This window comes from Mus caroli, unplaced genomic scaffold (genome assembly GCF_978045245.1).
Source record: "Mus caroli unplaced genomic scaffold, Mus_caroli_1 scaffold_1, whole genome shotgun sequence".
Lineage (NCBI taxonomy): Eukaryota > Metazoa > Chordata > Mammalia > Rodentia > Muridae > Mus > Mus caroli.
In genome coordinates this window covers 150,423,841-150,444,719 of record NW_028227256.1, presented here as the reverse complement: position 1 = coordinate 150,444,719, position 20,879 = coordinate 150,423,841, and the positions used below count along the sequence as shown (strand labels likewise).

At 44.1% G+C, this 20,879-nt stretch overlaps 1 protein-coding gene and 1 pseudogene across 2 annotated transcripts in view; one reads left to right on the top strand and one right to left on the bottom strand.

Annotated features, from left to right (window-relative positions):
* Nucleotides 1–14,229, bottom strand: part of Nmnat2 (nicotinamide nucleotide adenylyltransferase 2) — a 161,581-nt gene extending 147,352 nt beyond the window's left edge. For both annotated transcript variants that reach the window (XR_003837781.2, XM_021171942.3), the window contains exon 1: nucleotides 14,030–14,229. Coding sequence is in view for 1 of the 2 variants with exons in the window: in XM_021171942.3 (XP_021027601.1) it covers nucleotides 14,030–14,114 (85 nt within the window). In the remaining variant the exon portion in view is untranslated. The remainder of the gene's footprint in view (nucleotides 1–14,029) is intronic.
* A 4,794-nt stretch (nucleotides 14,230–19,023) lies between these two features.
* LOC110296254 (small ribosomal subunit protein uS5 pseudogene) lies at nucleotides 19,024–19,881 on the top strand (annotated as a pseudogene).
* The last annotated feature ends 998 nt before the right edge of the window (nucleotides 19,882–20,879 follow it).

Sequence of the window (20,879 nt, the reverse complement as noted above, 5' to 3'; positions counted from 1 at the left end):
CCTCGGGTCTTGTTTTTGTTTGTCTGTTGATAGTTTCACTCTGTACCTCAAGGCTAAGCCTCATATTCAGTATGTAGCCCAGTCTGGCATCAAATCCATGGCAACCCTCCTACCTCAGCTTCCCAAGTGCTGGGATTACAGCCACGAGTCATCAGACTAACCTGAGCATTCTCATTTTGTAGCAAGAATTATCTAATCTTTGAGGTCCTTGAATCACTGGCACCTTGTATTGGCTAACTGTCTTGTTTTCTAACATGGTCTTACTTGAATGTCTGCTTCCCTGTATTTCTTTGCTGCCAAACGATTGTCTTTTCTCGAACTACTGCTTGTACCTAAATACTGAGATTCTGAATGTATAATATTCATTTGTGAAATACCTTCCATGTGCCTCAGAGCGCTGTGCTAGGTACACAAAAAAAGTCAGATGACCCTGGCAAGGTCCCAAGTCCAAGAGGGAGAATGAAGTAGAGGCATAAATAGCTACAACCAACGGCAAGATGTGCTAAGTGTTATAAGGGAGGGACAAGCCAAGTGCTATGAAGGCTCAGAGGGAGGTGAGAGGCTGCAGAGCCGCAGTTGCCTGCCAGAGGAGCTTGCAGACTCGTGATGCAAAGGATGCTGTGTTTTAAAACCTTCCAGTGTAAAGGATGGAAGTTCTGAGCTTAAAAAAGGAGAGCTGAGAGCCGAGAAAGGACTAATTTCTGAGAAAGTATATTCATGTTCAATAGCGCATGGATGTCCGACAAGGACCAGAGCTAATCAGGATCCAGCATAAGCCAAATGCTAGAAAATTATCCCTCCTGTATCCTTCATCATTTGCCCAGTTGGCCAGAGAAATTACAGTTGTGACATTGGAACTACACTTGCTGCCTAAGTGAATCTTTTTAGGGACTCAGACAGACTGGAAATTGTTCATTAAATGCATTCTGTAGGTAATGGCCTTGAACAGCACTTCCTACACAAGGACCCTTCAGATTTCCATTCCAACCGCCACAGGTAGACAGCCTATCTCTATAAAGGTCCATTTTAGATCTTTGTGTTTCTCAGGTTCGTTATAACTGCCCAATTCTACTGTTTTAATGCAAACACATTTACAAAGTAATGTGCCTGTGAGTGAACCTGGCTTTGTGCTTGTCGCTCCATTAATAAATGCTAACATTTTAATTCCAAAAAACTTTCACTCATCACAAAATAGTACCCTCGTTTTGTATTGTTTTCAACCATTCAAAAAAAAAAAAAGTAAAAGGCACTCTTAGCTTTCTCACCCCTTACAAAAGCAGGCAGTAGGCCACATTTGGCCACAGGCTGCTGTGTGCCAAGCTCTGAGTTACAGGGATCACCCTGTGTTACAAAAGGGAAAGTCAGGGCTCTGAAAAAAGTAAGAGTATTTGCAAACCAATCATCAGATGAGCTGTTATGTTAAAGAGAGGAAAAGCCTCAGGGAGGCAGCTCTGTCAGTGAAGTGCTCAATGTGCAAGCAGGAAGGTTCAATCCCTAGATCTCATATTAACAAGCTAGGTAGGCAAGGTAGAAAGAGGCAAGCAGACGTTTGGCACTTACTAGGCAGGCCTAATCCAGTCTACTCAGTGAGCTCCAGACCAAGGATGACACCATTTCAATGAACTAGGCCATTGACAGCACCCGACTTGTACACTTAAGCACACACACATGCATATGAACACACATGATCACACACGTATAATACATATATATTACATTCTATATACATAGATATACACTCATAGGGAGGCATACACACACACACACAAAGAGAATTTTAATAAGGGAGAAAAAATAATATATTTACCCACTTTTTATCAACATTGTTTCCAGCAGGGAAAAAGTCATGCATTATACATCAACGCTGACTCCCTGGAGCAAAACAAGTAAATAACTTTTTAATGATGCTTAGCAAGATTGGCTCATAGTAAGTTAAGTAATTGTGACTTGAATTTATATGTATGCGATTTTATTGTCTTAGTTTTAGTTTATAATGAACGACACTATCTAAACTTTAAAACACTGCTTTATTCTAAAGACCTTGTACTTTAGCCTATGAGTCATGTGCTTCTAAATATTTATCAGCACATAAATACTTTCAAAAAAACAGCATGGATAGTTATTGATGTAGCTCAATCTCGGCACACCATGGAATGAATATTCCACTTCTCTGTGGGTACAGAGAAGAAGATTTGGGGAAATTGTTGAAATATAAAGTATTGTGAAGTCCAGCCCCTCCGTGGAGTGTCATTTAGTTGAGTAATAATAATGAGTTTTAGTTGAATAGTGTCATTTAGTTGAATAATAAGTTTTACAGCAGTAGAAAACAAGTTTAATACCAAGGATGGGAATATCTTATTTGTTTAAGGCCTCCAGGACAAATTAACAAGTGTTAAAGGAAAGGTCTTCAAACTATTTGCTTGTAAGTTAAGTGGAGAAGGTTGAAGGCATATCCAATTCTTCTGAATCATAGATATAACTAGGGTCACATGAACTCGGGGAACAGAAGAATGGCAGATACATCTGCTGAGGGTCAGCAAGGCACAGGACTGAGTACGGGGTGAGTGTGGCTTCTCACCAGGCAAGTGGGGAGTTTTGTGGCTAATATTTAAAAGTTTGTATAGCAGTATATTTCATTGCTAGAGGTGGTTCGTACAACGCACCGTGATTTCATTTCAGAAAAATCAATAAATAAAATCATGATAAAAAGAAAAAGAAACTCCTATTTCAAAAATAACAAAGAAAAAAACATTTAAATATTTATAATGCACAGTCGCATATCTCAGTTGGGGGTGGCTAGTAGGAGAAATGCTTACATCTGGGGTGCAGGTCCTGTGACTGGGAGGGGCAACCCCAGCATCTCCCCTCTAGGGCTCAATAAAAGCACTGGATTGAGAGTAATCATTCTTGCTGCCAAGATTGACAGCTTGAGTTTGATCCCTGGGGTCCACAGGGTGGAGAGCGAGCGAGCTAGCATGCATAAGTTGTCCTCTGACCACCACATGCTTCTGTCATACATGCACTTGTACACATGCACACGCGCACACACACACAAATGCCATTTTAAACATTAATAAAACTGCTGAGCTTTGTCTGAAGCCCTTGGCACCTCTAGCTGCCTGGTTTTTGCCTCCTCTCTCTCTCCTTCCATTATGCCCATTCACTCACAGTCTTCCTTCTAGCCAGCCTCCTGGAAATTCTTTAGCATGCCACACTGTTGCCTTTACACTTAGCCTGCTGTCACCCCCAAATGCCGGTCTCCACCTTTCCACCACCACCCCCGGGGCATCCAACGTTCAAACTCAGATGTTCATAGCTACTCTTACCCAGGCCCACAGGCTAAGGCTGAGCCTTCTACTCTGGCAGCCAACCCCAGTGCCCTCCAGGCCTGCCTGCTGTCCCTTTATGGCAGAGAAAACCAAGATCTAGGGATCAGATGACTAGTGATCATGTGACCTGCTGTGCTTGCTTTGCTTGTCTCTAGAGACCGTCCACAAGACGATCCTCCTGGGCACAGAGGGGAGTGTCATGGATTTCCATATTCCTAAAATCTCATGCAGTGGCTGGGTCAAATTCAGTACTCAGTAAATACACTTGGCACCATCAGTGAGTTCCAGCTTTCTAATGACTCCACCCTTTCTGACCGCAAGCCTAGTGAAGACTGGAAACAGAGGATAGAGAGCTGACTCCCTAGTCAAGAGCACTTGTTGCTCTTGCTCAGGACTTAGGCTCAATCCCCAGCACCTACACAGGGACTCGCAACCATCAGTAACTGTAATCCCAGGGTCTCGGATGCTTCTGTTCTCCGAGGGCACCGGGCACACCTACGGTGCTCAGACATGTGTTCAAGCAGAGCACTCGCGGATGATGCTACTTTCTCGTCTGTTAACCCATTCATTCAACAGACATTGGCTGAACAGGCACTGTCCCAGGCACTGTGCTAGGGGCCCATAGACATCGGAGGTTCTAGACACTGGGCAACAAATGAGACATGGGTCTTCCAGGCGGAGCTAAGTATGGATAAGAATGAGGTAGGTGGGGCAGGAGAGATGGCTTAGAGGTTAAGAGCACTGACTGCTCTTCCAAAGACTGCTCTTCCAAAGGTCCTGAGTTCAATTCCCAGCAACCACATGGTGGCTCACAAGTGCCAGTGCACTAGCACTCCTGTGTGTGATGAGATACTGTCTATTACTCAACCAGGAGCTCAGGAATCCATCATGGATGGCTAGTTAAGGGGCTTCTGGAATTCACCTGGTTTCACTCACCAGACACAGCCACCACACCCACCTCACTTTTGAAATTCTGAAAGTTAAAAGAAAAAAAAAAAGGCTTAGATACATAGACTATGATCAAATCAAGAAATAGTTCCTCATTTCAAAACTCTAAGAAAAGCAGCCTTCTGGGTCACAGCCCATAGATGTTTAAACGAATCCCAAATGGGACCCGGGGCTGAAGGTGAGAAATATTTGGCTACAGGCAAAGGGCTCTGATGCATAAAGGCCAAGGATTAACTCAAAAGCAGACGTGTGGTGAATCCGAGACGTTTCTGGAAGTACTCGCCCATGATGCATCTGGGGACTTCGCTAGAGACCACACAATTGTCGCACTGTGCACTGTGCACGTCATTAGTCCCTGTCACACTGATACATGCTGTCTGAAACACCTTGGGCAGATCCAAGCCAGTCCCATGCTGTGGGGCTGCTGCATACAGAAACATAACGATTTAATTACAGAAAGCAAAGGCTTCCCAGGTCTTCTTGTCATGCTTCTGTGTGTAAGCGCCAACATTGTATCTATTTGCACTGTATTGCATTCGAACTTTTTATTTAATATATTGCTGTTTGGGGTTGCTGGCTTGAGTTTCATAAAATACTGTTAAATGAATTTTTGGCTTGGGGGTTATGTTCTAGTTTGCTTTCCATTGCCATGATGTATCCCATAACCAAAAGCAGCTGAAGAAATAGAGAGTTTACTTAAGCTTACAAGTTACAGTCTGTCATGGAGGGAAGGCAGGGCTCAATGCAGGCACTGAAGCAGAGCTACAGAGGAAACTGTCCACAGGCTTGCACCCGCTGGCTCGTTCACCTGCCCCCGCATGGTACTGTCCACTAGGGTGTCCCCATACCAATCGGCACTCAAGAAAATGCCCCATAGACACAGACATAGACCAAGGGGGTGGCGCCAATTTTTCGGTTGAAACTCTCTCTTCAGGTATGCCAAGTTGACAAGCAAGCCCAACCATCACAGATTAGGGCAGGACTTCCAACCATTCCTGATATGGCCTAAACTTCTGCCTGTGTGTGTGGGGGGCACGTGAAGCAGAATTCTGAGTACCACTGACCATAAAATTAAAGCAGCAATAACTCTCAGAAACATGAAGATGTTCTACACCTCTTAGTATCAAATACTCAGTCAGGATTTAACTCCTTGTTTTTGTTTGTCTGGTTGCTTTTTTTATTATTGTTATTTCCTGGCTTAGTTTTATTTTGTGTTTTTTAGATAGCTTCTCATGTAGCCCAGATTGGCTTCAAACTTATTTTGTAGCTGAGGATAGCCTTGAACTTCTGGCCTTTCCCCATGTGATGCCTGAGTGCACCATCAAACTAGGTTTATTTGGTGCTGCAGATCAAACCCAAAGCCTCCTGAATGGTATGCAGACACTCTACCAAGTGAAAGACAGTCTTAATTCCTTATGTAAAAACAAAAAACATTAACATGAAAATTCTCTTTCATCTATGTAATAATAAAATTCATATTTATTATATTTGTATATTTATATTTAAATATATTTATATATTTATTATATTTATATACATTATAGATAATTATAATTTGTCATAATAAAGTGACAAAAATACATGTATACTAAAGAGTTGTTTTAGAATAAATTTCTCTGATTTATTATCAGTAAATGTTTGGTGTGTATGTGTGTGTGTAATACAAATATATATACACATATATGTATATATACATATATAATATATATACATGCTAGGGTTAGGGTTATTTAACCCTATTTATATTATATAAATATATTTATATAATTGGGATTGGGTAAAAAAATTGTCTTTAGGTAAAAAAACAGCTGCAAATAGAAAATTTTTCAGGAGCCCTGTTGTAGACTGTCTTGGCTTAGGATGAATTCTGCATAGGAGATTTGCTTCTTACAAGCAAGTCCTGTCCACACTGAGGCAGCCACTCCACTCAGCAAGAAAAAGCACATCAAGCTACCTGAGTTTACTGGCCCAGTCTTCCTGTATCATGAGCACACACGGCTCCTGCCCCAGAAGCATCTGTGAGAGCCCCACGGAGAACCCTTAGTAGACCCTCAGCTTAGCCTGTGTTTGGTGGAACTGCCTGGTCCTGCTTGATGGTGCTACCCCACCGTCTTGGGAAGGACATGTTTTTGAGAATTTTGTGACCTATATATCAGTTGCTCCCATTTCACAGCCTTCACTTTAAAAAAAAAAAATCAATTTAAGATCTTGGTTATCTTCCAATTTCATACTAAAAAAAAAAAAACAAAAAAAAAAACAAAAAAAAAACCTTTTGATCTTTTTAATTTCCTTAATGCTGACGAACTTCAGCATTGTTCATGTGTGAAGCACTTTGAAGAATGCATTTGGAGCTGCCTGGGAGTGTTCCATAGAGCAAGCAGACATACCAGGCCACAGAGGGACTCGGAACTTAACTGTTTATTTCTCCTGTTTTAGTGCTTGGTAAGAGTATGAATTTCTTTAAAATTTGAAGGAAAATCTACTCATGTTCACTTTGTCCACCAGCTAAAACCTGCTTCTCCTCTGGTGCTTTTGATTATGTGCCCCGGAGAGGCACATACAAACCAGCAAACACGAACTTCTGTTTACTCCCCCAGGGACTTTCAGAGGAACTACGTGTCCTTCTGAATAGCAGCAGCCAGGGCAGATGCCCATCTGCTGGCTTGATTCTGTGTTGTTGAAATGTGTGTCTAAGAAATTGCCACGTCTTCTCCCTTCACCAGCCTCCTATGTTCAACATTCTATTCCAAGCGTTAGAGAGACTGCTCGGGGGTTCAGAGTGCTTGCTGCTCTTCCAGAAGACATGGGTTTGGTTCCCATGTCAGGCAGCTCACAACCACCCAAAACTTGAAGTCTAGGGTAACCTATGCCTCTTCTGGCCTCTGAAGCACATACATACATACATACTACATGCATACATACATACTACATACATACATACATACATACATACATACTACATACATACATACAAATAAAAATATAAACTCTTAAAAATACAATTAAGTCGGGCAGTAGTGGCCTTTAATCCCAGCACTTGGAAGGCAGTGGCAGGTGGATCTACAGAGTGAGTTCAAAACCAGCCTGGTCTCCAGAGTGAGTTCCAGGACAGCCAGGACTACACAGAGAAACCTTGTCTCAAAAAACAAAAACAAAACCAAACAAACAAAATATACAATTAAGAATTGATTTAAAAGATATGAATATTTTCTTTACTTAAAAACAATACAGTGTCCCTTCACTACCATTGGGGCGGGGGTGGGGTGGGGTATCTGGCTTCTTTAACACGAGTCACAAGTTCTCACAACTGACTAGATCTCACCTGCCTCTCTAGCATGTCTCCTCCCTGTACCCTTTCTCTTAAGGCATCTTGAATTTTTGGTGATTCCGACCCCTGATGACTGTTTCATTGTCTCGGTCCATGAGAGTGCTCAGCCCCTCTGCCTGGCACAGACTTTATACTGTCCTTTATTTCCTATTTATTCAGCAACTATGGTGGGACACCTTCTCTGCGCTAGATACTAGGAAATAGTGACTAAATCGCACACCGTTTCTCTCCTTATAGAAATTCAATTATAGCGTGGAGTTGGAGGTGAAATGGGAGCTATGTCACAGAGACAGCATCAGGTGGTAAGAAAGCAAATGTCAGGGAAGCCAGACTTATTTAGGAGTCAGCGGGGGTTCTCTTGAGAAAGTACTGTTGAAATGAGGATCTAAATAAAGGTATCAGTAGAAGTAAAGAGTGGGAAGGGAAGAGAATGCTGGGGGAGGTGGCAGAAATGTTCTGAGCGTACAGGAAAACTGGAAAAACAAGGCCCTCTCTTGATCTGAGCAGGAGATAGCTCTACTGGTATATTTTGTTGTTGGGTTGCGTTACCACCGAAGAGCTAGCTGTGAGATTCTCCTCCTCGTCCTTGTTGCCAGCTAAGTGCCGACGGCTCCCTCTTTCAGCAGTAAGAGTGGTTCTCAGTATCATTCTTGCAGTCACAGGCATGGGTATGAAAGGGTATTGTGGATTCAAGTCTGGACATTGGAAAACTGCTTCCTTCTGGATTTTCACATATACCCCTGTTCAAACGACACACCTGTACTTCTGCTTTGCTATTTGTAATGAACTATAGAAATGATCCCTGAAAGTAGATTTGTAAAATGAGTTATACTATGTTCTAGGTTAGCCAGACATAGTGCAACATAGCTGTGAATCCCAGCACTCAAGATGCTAAGGCAGAAGGGTGGTAAGTTCAAGACTAGCCTGAGCTGTATATCAAGTTGTAGCACAGCCTATGCTACATAGTGAGAACTTGACTCCAGCTCTCCCACTGCTGCCCTCTCCCTTATCCCAAATCTCTTTTGTCTCACAGGATAGCAAGCAAATCCGTAGTATGGAGTACAATGTTGTGTTTAGTGAGCATTTAATACTGTGAATATTTCAAGCACATTGAATGCTCCCCCACCCCCAGGATAAGTAAGGTCTTGTGCAGCTCTAGCTGACCTGCAACACCCTATGTTGACAAGGCTGGCCTCTTAAAAGGCTTTCTTACTTTCTGGTAGTTATCATTGGCCCTCGAGTTCATTTCAGCTGTAACAACAGAGGCTACATTCCATCTGCACCCACAGAGAGCAGAATCAGACTCTGCTCATTTCAAATGATCCGATTACTCAAAGAAAAACACACTGAAATAGAAACACTGGGAAATCTATTTTACAGTCATCAAAAGTAGCATATTATTTCTGCTCTGATTAAACCATCTCTTTCTTCTTTTATGCCCAAACTAATCGATCAACCTCTTTCTTTTCTACCCAAACTTGCTGTTTGACTACTCTATGATAGATTTACCACAAATAGATCAATATAAATATCTATTAGTATTCCTTTTTAAAAAGAGATTACACATCAGTATGCTGGAAATGGTATTTCAGTATAGTTTTCTTTAAAGTTATGAAAACTAAGAATTTACATAAAGATCCTTCAGGCTTCACATTGCCTGCTGATGCAGTGAGGTCGACCTGTGCATAGTGACATCACTAGTTCATAGTTTTACTTTGCTAAAAAACTTTGTATTCATCCCTGAGAACAGTTCAGCTGTGAATGAGGAGCTGTCAACTGTCTTCGTCACCAATACTATGTTTTCCTATGTTTCTGTAGTCTACAAATTGGATAAATAAATTCAACTCCCCTTTCAGAGTAAGAGAAAGACTCATTCTAAAATGTTTTACAGATAAACAAAACTGTACGAGGTATAATTTATACAAATGAAGAATGAGGCTTGGGGGAGGGCTTAATCAAAAGTTCGTTCTTTGCAAGGATCTGAGAACCCACATATTTTTAAAAGGGGGGGTTGGTGACACATTGCTTGTAATGTCAGCACTGGGGAGGTGGAGCCAAGCAGATCCCTGGAGATCTGAGAGGCCAGTGAGAGGCCCTATCTTAAAAGAGGTGGGTGGCTCCTAAGGATGACACCCAAGGTTGTCAGGTGGCCTTCATGTACATCTCTTCAAACACGGACTCCTGAACACACAGAAACAATACACAAACACATTTCAAAAACAGAAAAAAAGTGAGTTCTTTAGTTCTAAATGCTGATTTTGTTTGTCTGTTTATATTTTGTCTTTTCCCCCTTTGGAAAGCAACTCAATTTTAAAAATACAGGTGCTCTACTAAAGCAATTTAAGGGTTTTTTTGTTTGTTTGTTTGTTTGTTTGTTTGTTTTTAGTTTTGGGGGTTTGTTGTTGTTGGGTTTTTGTTTTGTTTTGTTTTGTTTTTGAGGTATAGTACAGTACAGATCTCATGTAGCTGGCCTTATGAAGCAGGCTGCCTTGAATTCCTGATCCTCCGGCTTCTGCATCTCAAACTCTGGGTTACAAGTACGCAATGATCAAATTTCACCTAAAGAAAGTCTGATAATATAACTATGAGCTGGGCAGCGGTGGCACACACCTTTAATCCCAGCACTCGGGAGGCAGATGCAGGCAGATTTCTGAGTTCGAGGCCAGCCTGGTCTACAGAGTGAGTTCCAGGACAGCCAAGGCTACACAGAGAAACCCTGTCTCAAACAAACAAACAAACAAAAAAGATAATATAATTATGTTAAGTACTTATGTGTTCTTGGGGAGAAAAACCTTAAAGTCATTTTTTAAAGGAAATAGTAGGTGGGTAGCTTGTCTTCTTTTCTTTTCTTTCCTTTTCCTTTCTTTCCTTTTCTTTCTTTTTTCTTTTTCTCTTTCTTTCTTTCTTTCTTTTCTTTTCTTTCTTTCTTTTTTTTGAGAAAGAGCTCCCAAGGAAACACGCCCCCTAGAGTTCAGTAAGCTGATGGTCAATCTCGTTCTAATTAGGATACACTTAAAGGGAATAGTGCTCATAAGATGACCAACCAAATTAGCTGAGCACTTCTTCCTAGCTCATGCACTGTGGCGGTGTCTGTAAGCAGGATCTGCGAGGTGAAGCTCAGGACAACTCAGAACTAGGTGTCCCTGTGTAATCCTAGCATTCAGGAGGCAGAAGCAGTAGGGTGAGGGGATCAAGTCATCCCTGACTGCACAGCCATGCTGAGGCCAGCCTAGGGCCCTTGAGACCCTGCTCAATCTCCGAAAACCAATTCCCCACTTGCAAAAGAGATGGTGCCGATATCTGTCTTGTTAGGTTGTTAATATGACAAGTTCAAAACATACATGAAGAGCCTTTAACTAGAAACTGCCACACAAAAGTAATTTATAAAGCCAAGCACGGTAGCTCATGCCTGTTCCAGTACTTGCAAAGGATGAGGCAGAAGAATTAACATGACTTTGAGACCAGCGTGGGCTAAGAGTGAGATCTATTATCAAGACATATAAAACAAAATAAAACCAATTCACAAGGAAGAGGCAGGTAGATCTCTCTGAGTTCAGGACTGGCCAGATCCACATAGTAAGTTCTAGGCCATCCAGGGCAATAAAACTGAGACAGGGTCTCCAAAAAGCATGAAATTAAAAAAACAACAAAAAAATTTATAGGGCTGCTAAAATGTCTCTGAAAGCAAAGATGCTTGTTACCAAAGCTGACAACCTGAGTTCAGTACCCAGTTCACACACAGTAGAAGGGCAGCAATTCTCACAAGTTGCCCTCTGACCTTCATATGAAAGGTGTAGCACATGCATGCACACACACGCACTCATGCACACACACATGCATACTCACACACATACACACACACATACACACACATGCATACTCACACACATACACACACACATACACACACATGCATACTCACACACATACACACATATGCATGCACACACACATACATACACATTGCATGCACACACACATGCACAATCACAAATAATAATGAAATAGATGTCAAAAAAATAATTTTCAAAATGCAACAGAAGCTCAAAGATACCAATAAGAGATTCCACAATAAACGGTTTAATATCTATATCTCATCTTCTTCTTCACATGTCTCTGTACTTTGGAAATGCCTCCATTAGGTGGTAAGCTCCTTCCACCCAGAGTGAACCCACATCACAGCCTTTTTTCTGTGTTTCTTTATGTTACACTTAATGGACACTTAAAAAGGAAGGCGTTCTTGACAGCTATTCTCGATTGGTCCTCGGTGCCAATGGGAAGTGACTAATGGCCACTGTCAAATGTCTCCATCCACAAAAATCTTCTGCTACCACCCCTGCCCCCTTTCACATGTTATCCCCAAAGCTCCGGGAGAACTGTCTGGTCAGCATCCCCTGAGTAACCGGCTTTATCGCTGCTACCGAACTCTCCAGCTGCAGTACCATGCCCTTGCTCTCAATCAAAATCAAAATCTGACCCACTTCTAATCCTACAGCAAGTGGGATTTTCCACATCCTTAGTCCCTGAACAAAAGGAGGAGCACCCACTCTCCCACTAAAGATTCCTAAAGCTAAAGAGTTCCCAAGGAAGCTGGCTCCTGCCTGGCCAAGGGGGGGGGGGGACGACACAATATTAGCATACGACTGCCAACGACTGCCAGACTGCCAACGGAAAGTGAGCCATGAGGAGGAAGAGTAGAAGAGAAGGCACTGAACTCACAAGAAGGTTAAAAGTGGTGGCTGCCCAGGTTGCTGCTACTTCAGAAGACTGGGGGTGTGGCCTACCTTGCTGCTGGTTTACCTTAATGTTGTTTACCTAAAGCACCCTGTTTAACAGGCAAGTTGGCGACATTTCTGAATAAACACTTTTATTTTGTTTTGTGTAACTGTTTTTTTTTTTTTAAGAATAAACACTTTTAAAAGCTTACAGAATAAAGCAGAAGGAATGGCTGCTTCTTAGGCGTCCTAACTTTCCCGTTCCATAAGGTGGCTACTGGACCTGTCCTGTGTGCAGGGTAGTTTTACAATGTTGTCCTGTTAGCCGTAAGGCCCAGTGCAGAATAATCTTTTAGGGTTAGAGGAAAGAGTTTTGGCTTATACATTTGGGGTGGTCTTCACGGATATGCTGTGGCTTTCATTAAACAGCCTAGGAAAGCTCTGGCCGTCCTCCAGACCTGGGCAAACACGTGTGCCCGCAGACAGTAGCAGCGCTCTGCGTTTCAGCACCACCGCCTGTGGAGAGCGCCTCACCGCAGGGCCGGGTCAGGGACTCTCACCCTGCCCTTCTCCCATCCCCAGAGCCCTGGTTCTCCCTTACTCATTTCCTTGAGTCCCAGGGGAAAAGAAAAATCACCCCAACCTATAACTTCTCAATTTCTGCTTTTAAAGTGACCCCGCGTCCCCCTCTCAGGGGTCTAAACGCGCGCACACCCTGCGCCTTTGGGTCCTAAAGCAGCAGCCTTCGAGCGGTGTGGCTTCCGCACCGGCGGAGAGAAATTTCAACCTGCGTGGACAATCACCTCGTGCACGCACCCAGACGCTGGAGCTTTCCCCCTCTCGCTGTACGTCCCGAACCTCAAAAAAAACAAACTCGTGAAGACACGTCCCTACCCCACACACGAGCTTTCACGCACATCCAAATATCCATCTTCACACTCACCACAAGGATGCCGGTTGTCATCGCCGCCCTGGGCAGAACCTTGGCCAACTTGGGCCAGGATCCATCTCACCGGCTAGTGGACCACCTCCAGAAGCAGTCGCCCCGCCCCCTCCCCTTTCCAAGGCAGCCGGAGTCAAACCTCGGCGGGGCAGTGGTACCCCTCCCTCGCCATTAGCCAACATCCACCGCTCTGGGCCACCAAAGCTACAATCTCCAAACATTGTCCGTTGAGCCTCCCGGAACCGCCAGCCAAGCCCAGTAGTAGTCTCCTTGAAGCCCCAGTCCCTGCCACTGGTGTGTCGTGTGCGAGCGTTTGTGTCTCCGAGGCACATTTAACTCCTTCGAGCTTTCTGCCCATCCTAAACAAACAGCACGTTATCTTCAACCCCTCTCTTTCCTTCTTCGCACCCCAACCTCTGCCCCATCCCCACCCTTGCCCGCCAAGTACTCAAACCACCGCACTCCAGGGCTCTAACCAGGAGCCCCCACCCCGCCCCAGAGGACACTCACCCCCCAGCCCCGCACCTCCCCCATCCCTGGCCCTCGGCGAGGCGATCTGGCCCCATGCTAGAGAAGCCTGGAAAAAACGCAGTTTGCGTCGGCTCGTGCTAGCGGGGATAGCTGGGGCTGACCTGGCATCAGCCTGATCAGCCGGCGCACCCCTCCGGAGGGGCGCACGCCTTCCTGCTCAATCGCCTTGGAAAACCCTGATATTGGCGAGAGTAGAGCAGCGGAAGCAGCCTCCGGGGTGGGCGGGAGGACTCACCGAACATCTGAATGTGCCCTTTAGTGATGGGATTGAAGCTGCCGCAGGCCAGCAGGATAACGTGGGTCTTTGTGGTCTCGGTCATGATGGGGTGAGGTCCCTCGCACTGATCCAGGGGTTGCCTCTTTTTGTGTCTCGATATGTCTGCAGACGGAGAAAGGAAGGCGAGGCTCCGGCGGTGGATGCTGTGGACTCCAAGGAGCCGCTCTAGACGCAAACCGCGTCACTCCCCGCCTCCCTTTAACGCTTACCTCTCCGGCTCGATCCAAGGCTGCTTTTGTATTGCTCTCCCCTTGGCTCAGCTTAGTCCTACTTCCTCTCTAGCTTCTTTTGCGTCACTGGTCTTGGTGCCTGACCCTATTGTTTCTACCCTCTCCACCCCACCTCACTGCATCTTAGTTTATCTACAAGGAAAGGAGATACCGGTGCCCTTGCATCCTTACAGCGTGGTTGCTGGCTATGTTCTCTCTGTGTCAAATTTCGTTTTCCTCTCTCACTTTTTCTCTCCCTGTCTATATTCCCTAACATATCCGACTTCAAAAATGTTTGATTTTATGAATTTTCTTTCTCATGAGCTTTAATATTTAAAGTGACAAATGATAGGTTTTCTTTTCAATAGTGTTCATTTCGGATTTTTTGTTTTGTTTTGTTCTCCTCCCTTATTTAGTGATTCTAAACTATTGACTGGAATCCAAATCTTGACCTGTGGCTACTAAGAAAGCCCTTCTGCTAATGTTGGTCCTTTGTGTGGGTTGAATTATGGGTTTGGGCGGATATGAATGGGAAATTAGTAAGGCTAGGTATTACAAAATTCCTACATCAGCTGTCCAAGTTGAGTCAGTCACCACTCTATGCTTACTTCTTGATGCTCACTCTCTATTGGATGCTGCTGTGGACCCCGCATGATAACTGAATTAACTCACTCTCTGACAGAGCAGATTGGACGAATCTGAGAAAGCCTCTCTGGCTTAGACGACATTTAAGGCAGGCCTATTTAGACAAGAAGTTGTTGGTACAGAGACCAGGAGAACGGCTTCCTGTGCTTGTGAACATGAAAGGAGGGCCATATAACCAAAAGTCCTGGACAGGTGGGCAAACAGTAGTAGAGAAATGTGCACCCACTCATCATATGGGTTTAGGATAATGGACCAGAAGTTCTTATGAATCACTGACTTACAGTGGAATAACAAAAGAAGGCCATTGAAATTGTTAGACAGAGAGCACCATGTAATTGACGTTTTATGAGATCTCTGAGTGTGGAGGAAAAGAAAGAAAATAAGAATTAGGAGAAAGTTGGCAGCCTTGGGCAGGTGGTCCTGTCCTGGGACTCCCTACACTTCTGGGTGTAGAGAGTCAGCAGTGGAGAGATGAGGCAGGGCAGGTTAGATACCATAAATTTTGTAGCTTTTAGTCTTTGCGGATGAATGGGATATAGAGACGTTTGGGAAAACGCCTTAAAATTTGAGTTTAGTAAATGAATGGGCTAAGACTCTGAAAAATGAATAGGGGGAAAGGAAAGGTTTGAAGACCGGACAACTGTTCTGTTTGGATGCGTTACAGAACCAGTAATTAGCTTTCTGATTCAGAAGCACAAGTATTGCTTTCTTGGACTAACAGTTCTTGCAAGAGTCACTAACAGTCCTTGCAAGAGTCAGCTCTCTCCTTATGCATTGTGGGAACTAGTTGTTGAACCCGGGCTATCGGCCTTGATAGTGAGTACCTTTGCCTGTTCAGCCACCGCACTAGCACTGCTCCTTATTTCTTATCTAAGAGTTGTGGCAGGCATGCAGTTCATATTTCTTAATTTTTGCTGAATAGTAAATCAATTCCTACTGTGGAGAAGTTTTCTAGTTTATTACTTTGTATGTGTGCAAGTGTGCATATACACACATGCACGTGCACACACACACATACACACACACACACACACACACACACACAAATATTACAGCACTACCACAGAGCTCAGAGGACAACCTGCAGCTGTCATTCCTCTCCTCTTTAAATGTGGGTCCCTGGGATAGAACTCAGACCATCAGCCTTGGTGACACCTGCTTTACCTGATAAGCCAAAGTACTGACCCCAAAGTTTCTGGTTTCAATATAAGAGTCTTAAGAGCCAGTGTAATTCATACAGAAGTTTGTGTCTTCTCTAACACAAGATGCAAATGGGTGGGGTAGAAAGAGCAAGAGATGTTAGAAGCTGGGCAATTAACATAATTATAATTAAGCAATAAATATTTATTGAATGCCTGCCATATACCAAGCACTGACTTAAGGGTTGTGAACAAGGTTGCTGCTTTAATCAGTTCACACTCTAGGCAAAAACAACAGAGCATTAAAAAAATGAATAGATGCATTAGTAATCGGAATATCTAGAAACATAAAGCAAGGAAAGAAACAGAAAAGGAATCAGTCCTCTTTTGAGGGGGTCAGGGGCAGGCAGGCTCTTTGCTGAGACAGTGTCTGAGCAGGAACTTCAGTCACAGAAAGGGTCATGTAGCATGAGCCTTTGGGGATGGGCACACTAGGCAGAATGGGAAGTAGAAAGGGTCTGAGGGGCAAGACCCTATGGGGTGGTCAACATACTGCCGCAGTGTGGCTGAAAAGGAAGGAATACAGAAAGAATTGAGGAATGATCCGCAATGTAGGACAGGGCATGCAGAGCCTTGCAGGCTCTGGGCGGGGCTCTGGTTGTTTAGGCAAGCAAGATGGGAAGGCGTAGAAGTGATTTTGAAGAGAAAAGTGACATGAGCTGGCTCACATTTGCAGAGATCGGTTTGGCAGGAGACATATATTTTGGAGTCGCTAGTATAGATTATTTTTAAAGTCATGGGATCGAATGAGGTCATCTAGGGAGAAGCAGATACAGACAGGAGGCCCTCAGAATCGGCCCAGAGCACAACAAAGTAATAGCAGTGGCTACGTTCATTATACACCCAGAAAGCCTGGGAGTATGCACTGTTTAATTTACTTCACATAAGTCTCTATGTGCATCCCATTTTAGAGAGTTGCATATAGAGGCACGGAGAAATGAATGGTCTGAGTTCAGCCAGCTGGTATGTTCCAAGCCAGCCAGCTGCACCCACTGGTAGTTTTGATCAAAGTCTTGGTGCTACATCCAGCACCACATCTCCTTTTGGTTTGTTTCTGTGCCAGAACAATCACATTTGGACATTTGGTTTAGCTCAATTTTTGTTTGTTTCCATCTTTTCTTTTTTCCTTTCTTTCCTATTGTTTTTGGAGGAGGAGAGCAGAGTGGGAGGGTCTCCTTAATTCAAGCTTGCCTTGAACTGTGGTGGATCCGAGGATGGATGATCTTGATCTCCTGACTCTACTGCCTCCAGTTCCCAAGTGCTGGGATATAGGCATGGGCTGCTATGTCCAATTACCAGCTTCATTTCATCATAATATATGATGAGGATGACAACAACGATGATGACAACGATGATAACAACGATGACGACAGTGGTAATGGCGGTGGTGTGTGGTTGAAATTGGTTCCCTCCTTCTACCTTTCTGTGGGTTCAAGGATCACATTCAAGTTCCCAGTCTTGTATGGCAAGCACCTTTTCCAGCTGAGACATCTATTGGTCCTAGACCACATTTTAAAAATAAAGATAATAGTACCAACCAAGACACAAAGACGTGCTGATCATTGGTGTTGTAGGTAGAACCCTGAGTGGATACTGACTGTTTAGCAGAGGCTGGAGGGAAGCGTTTTTTGGTTTTGTTTTGTTTTTCTTAAGACATATTTATTTATTATATATAAGTACACTGTAGCTGTCTTCAGACACTCCAGAAGAGGGAGTCAGATCTCATTACAGATGTTTGTGAGCCACCATGTGGTTGCAGGGATTTGAACTCAGGACCTTCAGAAGAGCAGCCAGTACTCTTAACTTCTAAGCCATCTCTCTAGCCCTTGTTTTTATTTTTATCGAGACAGGATCTCAGGGTGTAGCCCTGGCTGTCCTAGAACTCACTTTGTAGACCAGGCTGGACTTGAACTCACAGAGATCTGTCTGTTTTTGCCTTGCATGTATATCTGTTCACCCTGTGTGTACCTGGTCCCTGTGGAGATCACAAGAGGGTATCAGATGCCCTAGAACAGGTGTTACAGTCTACTCTGAGCCATGGTGTGGATGCTGGGATTGGAACCTGGGTCCTCTGCAAAGAGCACACAATGCTTTAAACTGCTGAGGCAACTCTCTAGGCCCCCAGAAAGCACGTGTGTAGTCCAGTTCAATAAATACATTTTCAGTCTGGTAGGCTATGCCTTAAGTAACAGTTTAGATTCTAAACTTAGAGTGTGAACCTGGAACTGTCTTTTTTCAATTTAAAGTACCTTTTATAAATAATTAACGGTTTACATTTATTTATTGGGGAGGGACAAGGTGTGCACGTAGAAACCAAAGGACAGCTTGTGGGGACGAGTTCTCTTTTGTCTACCATGTGGTTCTGGGGGTGGGGCTCAGCTCATCAGGCTTCTGGTAAACACCCTTGTCATCTCGGTGGCTCTGGACTAGTCTCTTTCACTCTTCCTATTCTTGCACATATTCATGTATACCTAACAATGTCTGTGAGATAGACTGTGAAGACGCGGAGGCTGGGGCTAAGGATGTAACTCAGTTAGTAGGATTCCCATGCTGGGTGCATGGATGCTGGCTTTACTCCCAAGCATGATGTAAACTGAGTGTGGTATACATGCTGGGTGCAGAGCTTAGGTCAGCTCGGGATGGATGAAACTCTGCCTAGAAAACAAGGAAAGGGAAAACATAGAGGGTAGGATGTGGCTGGCTGGCTGGCTCAGCCACTTGCTAATTATACAGCTTTGGGCAAATCCTTCATCGCTAACCCTTTATTTTCTCAAGTGGAATGGTACCTATTTCTAGGTTGTTGTAATAACGACTATAACATGTAGTAGGAATGCCTAGATCCTGCCAGATAAACACATTAAAAATAATATCGCACGCTTCTTCTTCGGGAAAACACCAAATGGTGGATGATGCTGGTGCAGCGGGAAGGCCCGGAGGATCCCCGGGGCCCAGGTTTAGGAGGTCACCGCGTTGGGTGGCTCCTCGGAGGATTCCGAGCAACTGCGGTCTTACCACCTTTACGAGGCCACGGAGTTTGTGGAGGTAAAGCTGAAGACAAGGAGTGGATTCCTGTAACCAAGCTGGGCCGCCTGGTTAAGGACATGAAGATCAAGTCCTTGGAGGAGATCTACCTGTTCTCCCTGCCCATTAAGGACTCTAAGATCATTGACTTTTTCCTGGGTGCATCTCTAAAAGATGAGGTTCTGAAAACCATGCCAGTGCACTAGCAGACTCGGCTGGCCAGCGGACAAGGTTCAAGGCTTTTGTCGCTTTTGGGGACTACAATGGTCACGTTGATCTTGGTGTTAAGTGCTCCAAAGAGGTTGCCACTGCCATCCGAGTGCCCATCATCTTGGCCAAGCTTTCCGTTGTCCCTGTGCGGAGAGGCTACTGGGGGAACCAGTAGCAAGTCCCACACTGTTCCATGCAAGGCCGCTGTGGCTCTGTGCTGGTGCGTCTCATCCCTGACCCCAGAGGCACTGGCATTGTCTCTGCTCCTGTGCTCAAGAAGCTACTGATGATGGCCGGTATAGACGACTGGTACACTTCAGCCAGAGGCTGCACTGCCACCCTGAGCAACTTTGCCAAGGCCACCTTTGATGCCATCTCCAAGACCTACAGCTGCCTGACCCCGGACCTCTGGAAAGAGACTGTGTTTACCAAGACTCCTTATTAGGAATTCGCTGATCATCTTGTGAAAACCCACAGCAGAGTCTCTGTTCAGAGGACCCAGGCTCCAGCTGTGGCTACCATATAAGGGTTTTTATACAAGAAAATTAAATGAATTAAGTCTGTTTAAAAAAAAAAAAAAACTATTTCCCACTACCAGCCATAAGTTGGACACGACACTGCATGCTCTGTAAATTGCAATGTGAGTCCGAAAAGTGAGTAAGGAGTTGTTTGCTTTCTGTTTGTTGATTTGGGTTTGCTTGACGAATGTTTTCAGTGTCATAAAAACACCAATGGTTTTTTTTTAAGTGGCTTTTTTTTTTTCTATTGATAGCTACAAAGGATGCTTCTGGAAGAAACAATCAGAAGGGAATGGCTTTGAGGATGTGCCAATAATTTGTGTCTCAAGCAGAGGAAGTAAGTAGCCAAAGACATTAACCATAATGGTGATTTCAACAATGGTTATTAAGATGCAGAAACGGGAAAATATAGAATTAGGGATGCCGCTTCTTACATAATGAATGTATCTTCATATTTATAGTGCTCTATTCCTAGGGCGCTTATTTTAACTTAGGTGGTATAATTTGCTCTAATATTTCGACTTTCTGGAAGCTGGGAATTGCTTTAGGCTGAAAGGGAGTCAGTCAGTTACTCTCTCGTTGCCTGCACCTTGCGGTCCATTCCAAACAGGTGGGCCTCCAAATGGCTCCAGGAAGCTCATTCACCCAGCACTTTCCCACTCTAAACCCCGACTCTGGCGGGCAGGCTTATATGTCCATTAAGTTTGGCATGAAATATGCATGGGTAAAGTCAGCTCACGCATGCTCATTTCTCTCCTTATTTATTTATTGAAAATTATTATACATTTTCTTTTTTTCAAATTGTTTCTTAAGGTTTATTTTATTCTTAATTACAAATGTGTGCATATTTGTGCGTGTGAGTACTGGTGCCCATGGACGACACCCAGAGGCATTGAATCCCCCTGGCGGAGCAAGTCTTTAGGAGCCGCCTGCCCTGGGAGCTGGAAACTGCATTCTGTTCCTCTGAGAGGGCAGCATGTGCCATCTCTCTAGGCTTACTGCACAT